Genomic DNA, 7,593 nt, shown 5'->3' on the forward strand with positions numbered 1-7,593 from the left:
TTACACTCTTTCACCTCGTACTAATAGAGGACAGCCCCTAATTAAGTATAAACCCATTCTTAATTGTAAGGTCAAATACCCCATAAACAACTACGTGTTATCTGAAAAGTTGTCTAAGTCATATGTCAATTTTGTATCTCAATTATCTATTGCCTTTACTCCCAGTAATTTGCAAGAAGCTCTAGCAGATTCTAGGTGGATCCAGGCAATGAAAACAGAAATGGAAGCATTGGAGAAAAAAGTTACTTGGAAACTTGTGACCTTATCGGATGGAAAGAGTACAATTGGTTGTAGATGGGTGTTTACTGTCAAACATAAAGCTGATGGAAGTTTGGAGAGATATAAAGCAAGGCTAGTTGCAAAGGGTTACACTCAATCCTTTGGGGTTGATTACCAATAAACCTTTACACCAGTTGCAAAGCTCAATACAATGAGGGTGTTATTATCACTAGCAGCAAATCAAGATTGGTCACTTCTTTAATTCGATGTAAAAAATGCCTTTTTACATGGAGATTTAATGGAAGAAGTTTATATGGATCACCCTCCCGGTATACCAAAGTACTTAAATATTCCTTTGGTGTGTGAGCTTAAAAAGGCCCTATACAGATTGAAACAATCACCAAGAGTTTGGTTGGGAAGATTTATAAAGTCTATGAAGTTTTTTGGTTACACACAAAGAAATTCTGATCACACCTTGTTTCTCAAGCATAATCAAGGTAAAATCACTGCATTGATAATATATGTTGATGATATGATTGTGATAAAAAATGACCTTGATGAAATTTTAAGTTTATAGAGACATTTAGCTTATGAATTTGACATGAAACAGCTTGGAGATCTCAAATATTTTTTGGGATTGAAGTTGCAAGGTCTAAGCATGGTATCTTCCTTTCTCAAAGAAAGTATGTTTTAGACTTGTTAGCTGAAACAGGAATGCTTGGGTGTAAACCAATTTATACTCCCATAGAACAAAACCACAAGAATTTTCATTATGCTGATGCAACCAGTGTAGATAGAGGAAGATATCAAAGACTAGTGGAAAAGCTAATTTACTTGTTTCATACTATACCAGACATAGCATATGCAGTCAATGTCGTGAGCCAATTTATGCATGACCCAAAAAAACCGCATATGGATGTTGTTGAACAGATATTAAGGTACTTAAAATCTACACCAGGAAAAGGTTTGCTATTCTTAAATCATGGTCACCTCAAAGTTGAGGGTTATACTTATGCTAATTGGGTTGGATCAACAGATGACATAAGGTCTGCCGCTGGCTACTTCATTTTGTGGGAGGAAATCTAGTAACTTGGAGAAGTAAAAAGCAACAAGTAGTTGCTAGATCAAGTGCTGAAGCAGAGTTTAGAGGGATGACATTTAGGATATGTGAACTGTTATGGATTAGAAGTCTCTTGAAGGATATTGAATATGAACAAAAGGATGCAATAAAGTTTTATTGTGATAATAAATCATCCATAGAGATTGCAAGCAACCCCGTCCAACATGATCATACAAAACATGTGAATTGACAGGCATTTCATCAAATAGAAGATTGAAGATGGTATTATTGTCTTTCCTTTTGTAAAATCAAAACAACAACTTGCTGATATGTTGACCAAGATAGTAGCATCCAAGACCCTTAGTAGTTCTCTTGACAAGTTGGAAATGTGTGACATTCATGCACCAACTTGAGAGGGGATGTTAGAATCCATTAATTGTAGGTATTAGTTATGATTTGAATTTAAATTATAATTTGATTCAAATCCCTGTATATTTTCTCCTTTTTATTCGTGATTTTGTTTTGATATTTTATTCTCAATAATCATAGAGAGATGATAGAGAGAATCATGTATTTATTTACTGTCTCATATCAATGAAAACTATCAGATATCATTTTCTTATCAGAAACACCATGAGGTAAACTCTTTTTACATCTCTGATTATAATTTACCTAAATCTTATGAGTATGTGTCAAAAGGTGAAGAAAAAATGTACTATGATGCTCTTCTTGACAATTCTCATATGATCACACTTAAGTATATCAAATGCAAAGAAAAATACAAAGAAATGCTTTCAAAGAATGAAATACTCAAGAAGAAAAATGAGAAGTTGGTCTTAAGATTAAAACTAGCATAAAAAACAATAAAAACTAATCTCGGATTGTATAGAAACTCGATAGATTATTTAACAGGAGACAAATTTTGGCCATAGATTATTCGTGATAGATACAAAGCTCCCCGTAATAGTATAGTAGTACATTGTACATAACACCTCTATTTTTGCATAATAATAAACAAATTTTAGGCATAGAGGCAAACGGCTATTGAAGAAAACCTTGGAAACACCCGACCTAAAATTACAAACAGGAGTTAGGCCAAGTAGACAGAGACACCACTAATCAATTGAAGTTCTTGGGGACTTTTACTGCTCCAATCATGCAACCAAAGATTGCATGATTCTTAAGCCTGAATAGAATAAAATAAATGAGTGTTATGAATGAAAAATTGGTACAAGATCTCACACACACACTATGGCTTTTGCTCCACCTTGGCTCGAATCTTCTGCTCCAAAACAGATATTTCAGTCTCAAGGTTGAACATTCTATTCAAAGCATGCATGTTCTCAAGGGTCTCACTTAGAGTCCTGCTGTCACTGCCATCACACCTCAAGTGTTGCATTGGCCCATGAAGCAACTTATTCACTATACCCCTGCTAAGATCATCCACAGCTCTTTGTGTCTTCTTGTTGATATCATCACCCATCTTACCTAGGCACTTCTCAAGCTCAGCAAGCCTTATTCTTTCAGCATATGCCCTCAACTTTTTAATGGTAGGAACAGTTTCCAATGAGTCTCTCCAAGCCTCAAATTGTTTTGATTCTTCACCAATGATTGCTTGAGCCTCCATGGCTTTTCTTAGCCTATCCTCTTTGTTGGCTGCCACAACCTCCTTAAGGTCATCAACATTGTACACTCTCACAGACTCAAGGTCTGAGAGACATGATCCAACATTCCTAGGAACAGATATATCGACGAAAAGGCGACGGCCGCCGACTTCATCGGTGGCGGGAGGAAGTTCCTTGACATCATCCTTCAAGAACAGTGGATTCTCTGATGCTGTGCTGGTGAAAACCACATCTGCCTCACCAATGCATGTGAGCATCTCCGAGAGTGGCTTGTAGATTATCTCAACATCCTTGATTTCTTCATGGATCGCGGCAACTCTCTCCTCACTTCTATTGACAACCACCATCTTTGTGCACCCTTTTGCCACCAAATGCTTGATCACAAGCTTTCCCATCTTCCCAGCTCCAATGACCAACATCCTTGCATTGGCATGTGAGGCTTCAGGTAGCTTCATCAGGGCCAGTTCAACAGCTGCTGAGCTAACAGAAACTGCACCAGCAGCAATGTTTGTCTCAGTTCTAACCCTCTTCCCCACAGTGATTGCATGCTTGAATAGTCCACTAATGTTCCTCCCAAAGCCATTCACTCCTTGTCCAACTTTGACAACCTGCTTCACCTGGGCAAGGATTTGACCTTCTCCCAACACTAGAGAATCAAGACCTGCAGATACTTCAAAAAGGTGTTGTGTGGCATCTTTGTTGTATAGCAGAAACTGATGCTGGCAAAGATCTGCAACTGGAATCCCACTTGTCTGCAAACAAGGACAAAACAAGAATATCCAATATCTTTAAATGATGTACTAGAAAAACCCATCTGGGAAAAAGACCCTTACTTTAATCCTTCACATTATATAAACCAATCATTTTAGCCCACCGTGAATTTGCTAAAACTTCATTTCAGGTCTATTTGGATAAACTTCTCAACAAGTTAAAATCAACCTATGCATTTCAACTTTGATAAAAGCTTTATCATTTGACTTCTCCAAAAGTTGATTTTAACTTTTGCACAAGTTAATTTTAATTTGTTTTACCTTCTTATCTTCTCCTACAAGTGCATAATGAGACCTTAGTCACTGACTTTAAAAAATATCATTCATTGATCATCAATGTTGGTGGAAAGGGAGTGAAAAAGGAATAAAAGTAAATGGCATTTTCCAAATCCAGGGACTAAACTTAAGTACTGAAATGATGGACAAATGTAATTTCATCATTTTATGGACTAAATTGGATTTACATTTACTCAATAAACTTGGGAGAAGATTTACTTTGGACATCCATTCAGTGACTTCTTTAACACCACGGTGCTTGGACAGAGCAACAACATATATTTCCATTCTGTTGCAGGTGCTCAGAACAGCTGCTTCCTCAATGTGATTCAGACTACAAAGCTCCGCAATGGCTCGAGGCCATTCTGCTTCTGGTATGGCAAGCTTTTCACGCATTTCCACAGGCGTACTATGCACACTCAGTCCAATAACCATGACGCTGCTCCTTTCCTTTGTATACCCTGTTAGAATTAAGTCAAGATCATTAAAATGTCATGTACTTTATCATAAGTTCTGAAAACTACAATCACTTGAATGAAACTAATCACAAACTATTCAAAAGTTACAAGTTTCACACAATTAGCCAAAGAAAGACAAGTAGATAACAGTTCTTTTTTTCTTTTTGATATTTATTTTGAGAATTGAAATGATTCTAAGTTTCTTAATTATTACATCAAAATAAAGACAATAATAACTTTATGTCGAAGCATAAGAAAGAAAGGGGAAAGAACTAGTGAGTTCAATTCTATATTTGATATATTTTAAAAATAAAATAGTATAGAATATGAGTTAAAAAAGAGTGACTACTACATGTTGATTCCCATAACGAGGATGGAAACAAAGATAGCGTTCATTAGATTGTTAGAACCGGTAGTGACATAACATTCTTTTCTATATTTGATATTTTTACATTATAAAAAGACTAGAATTTTAATTCTCATCATCGTATTTAACTCCTCATGTCAAGGAAAGAAAACAAAAACCAACGTTTTAAAATTAGCAAAAAGATTAAACTATAGTTTGGAGCAACAATGGGAAAAGGAAAAAACGTAACCACCCCTACCGTTAAACCACATAATAGAAACATGGTTTAGTTGTCTCAAAAAAAGAAAAATGGTTTTGTTTAAATGCTTTTTTACGTTTTCATAACGAAAACTCTAAAAACAAAAGGTTTGGACGTGACAAGAATCATGAATCAAATTTTGTTTTTTAAAGACTAAAAACAAATATGTGTGAAGAAAAAAAATGAGTAAATAATCTGTGTAGTGTGTACTGAATGCATAAATTTTACATAATCATTCAATCACATGTCACATGTATGTATGTAGTATGACACAATCCAATATGGTAAACTTTTGATGATTTTTAATTGATTGATTATGTAAACTTTTGCATTCACACTACATAGAAATTAAACTTTGAAGTGTTAACTGAAAATTGAGCTAAGAACAAAGAGTTAGTTACTGACTATCAGCTGCAGAGGTCTTAAGCTGTTCAAGAGCAGAGACACTAGCAGCTTTCTTAGTGGCATCAGCCACAACATCAGAAGCAGAAGAAGCCTCACAGCGAATAGGCCCTCTCTGACTCTGAACAAGTGTCTTTCTGGTTTTGCAAAAACATGACAAATGGGTGGTGGTGGTGGCAGTGGCAGTGGCAGCATTGGAGGAGCCACATTTCAGCAACAAAGCCTCCAACTTTGCACCAGGGAAACTTGTTGAAACAGCCATTGAAACTCTGAAGGGAGAATTGTGTTGGTGACTTTTGAAAGCCAATGGAAATGGAGAAAGAACCCCAGAGAGAAAAGAAGTTAGGTGGAGTTAGTTGGTGTGCTTAAACTAAAAAACTAAAACCTCTTTCTTTCTTAGTGTTTGTGTGTTTTGGTTTTGGTTTTGGGTTTGAGCCCTATGTGGAAATGATGCAAGAGATGTGGCGGAAGGAAAAGGATTTGGACGGATTTGAAAGAGTGTGATTTCTCTGAGTTCTGATTGGGTGGTGGAGTACACGTTTTATCCACACTCCTTCCTAATCTCACCCTTTTTTTTTTCTTTCTCTATTATCTTATTTGATTTCTCATGTGACCCCATTCTCCTCATGCAAATCAAGGGTTGTGGTCTTTTAATTTGCGTTAAACGGTGAAATGGTTATTTGATTTTAATTTTGAAAAATTAATATTAATTTATTAATTTTTATTAGTGAAAATGATTTGAATTCACAATCCCTCTCCCCTTCTTCTTTCTTAAGTATCACTAAGTCAATTTTATAATTCAATATAAAAGTTTTTTGATGTGTAAAAATAATCTGTACTAGAATATTAGAATCAAATGTGATTTAAGATTTTGAAAAATACATGGGTTAATGTGATATTGTTTTAGTTTTTACAAGACGTGAAATGAAAATTACGTGTTTACATGTATTCAATTTGAGGAAATTAACAATTTTCACTTTGGATGGTGTTTATGGTTAATTATAATAACGTGATGGATCACATAGTGGTGCAGGAGTCATTGAGAGGGTAAGGGAATGAATATGAAAAATCATTGGGGGAAATATGAGAGATAGGTATTAAGTTATAACCAATGAGAGAGAAAAGATAAGGGGAAAAGAGATGGGGGCGTTGATATGTGGTAGGGATTGGATCCTTGGATTTCAGGGCTGTGTTTGCCACTACTTTCATGAGAAAGTCATGGACTATAGCTATGCTTGTATTTCCAATATCACAGTTAATAAGATTTTCAGGGTGCCACACAATAGATTAATTATTTGGCTTATAAATAATTTACATTAAAAAAACTAATATGATATCCATACTATTACACGCATTAAGTTGGTTTTTATGAATATTTTATAATTGATTGTATGTATCAAAATAAATCCACATAAATAAAGTATCAAATTTAAATTCTGTAAATAAAAAAAATAATTAAAATAAAAAAGCTCACTAACCATGATATGATTCCCAACAGAAATTAATCATTTGTGAAGTTGATAAATAATTTACATCAATAATATAAAAAAAATATTATATATGTTTCAAAACCAGGTAAATCATTCTCCAAAAACCTCTAAAATTGATATTGGTCATTCTTGTTTGACCGGACATTAAATTGCCTCTGTTATCTTGAGTACAGAAGTATCTATGCAAGGTTGTGGGCTTGTGGCTGCCTCAGGGCCGATGATTCTCTTATTCTTATCCTATTTTTTATATTCTTGAAAAAATCATTTTGATTTAAATCATTAAGTAATAAATTTCGTACAAAAAAAATTAAGTGATAAATTTTATTATGTTATTTACAATTAATTTGTTAATAAGATTATGCAATTTAAAATTATGTACATACATAAATATTTATGTACGTTATTTAAGAAGTTTTTTTACTGTTAAGAAGTTTTATTACATTTAAAAGTTATAGGAACAGTATGAACTCTATATTTATTATGTTTAAGGTAAAAGTAAATGTAAAATATTTTTTAAAATAGTATGATCTCTATATTTACTTAATTAAAGTTATAGAATTCTAATAATAGTAAATGAATATAGAGATTACATTTCATAAAAACAGTATGATCTATCAAATTTTTATTATAAAAATGATAGTGATAAAATCATATATTTAATCAAAGATTAATTCTCTTGGTTCTTACC

General features: G+C 33.9%; 1 protein-coding gene across 1 annotated transcript; it reads right to left on the bottom strand.

Annotated features, from left to right (window-relative positions):
* Nucleotides 1–2,183: 2,183 nt before the first annotated feature.
* On the bottom strand, nt 2,184–5,969 carry LOC100819951 (glutamyl-tRNA reductase 1, chloroplastic). The gene is made up of 3 exons (XM_003519167.5): nt 5,419–5,969; nt 4,170–4,411; nt 2,184–3,656 (listed from the first exon to the last, which is right to left on the bottom strand). Exons 1-3 carry the CDS (start codon nt 5,675–5,677, stop codon nt 2,529–2,531), a joined length of 1,629 nt encoding a protein of 542 aa, XP_003519215.1. The 5' UTR covers nt 5,678–5,969; the 3' UTR covers nt 2,184–2,528.
* Nucleotides 5,970–7,593: the final 1,624 nt, after the last annotated feature.

This window comes from Glycine max, chromosome 2 (genome assembly GCF_000004515.6).
Source record: "Glycine max cultivar Williams 82 chromosome 2, Glycine_max_v4.0, whole genome shotgun sequence".
In the NCBI taxonomy this organism is placed as follows: domain Eukaryota; kingdom Viridiplantae; phylum Streptophyta; class Magnoliopsida; order Fabales; family Fabaceae; genus Glycine; species Glycine max.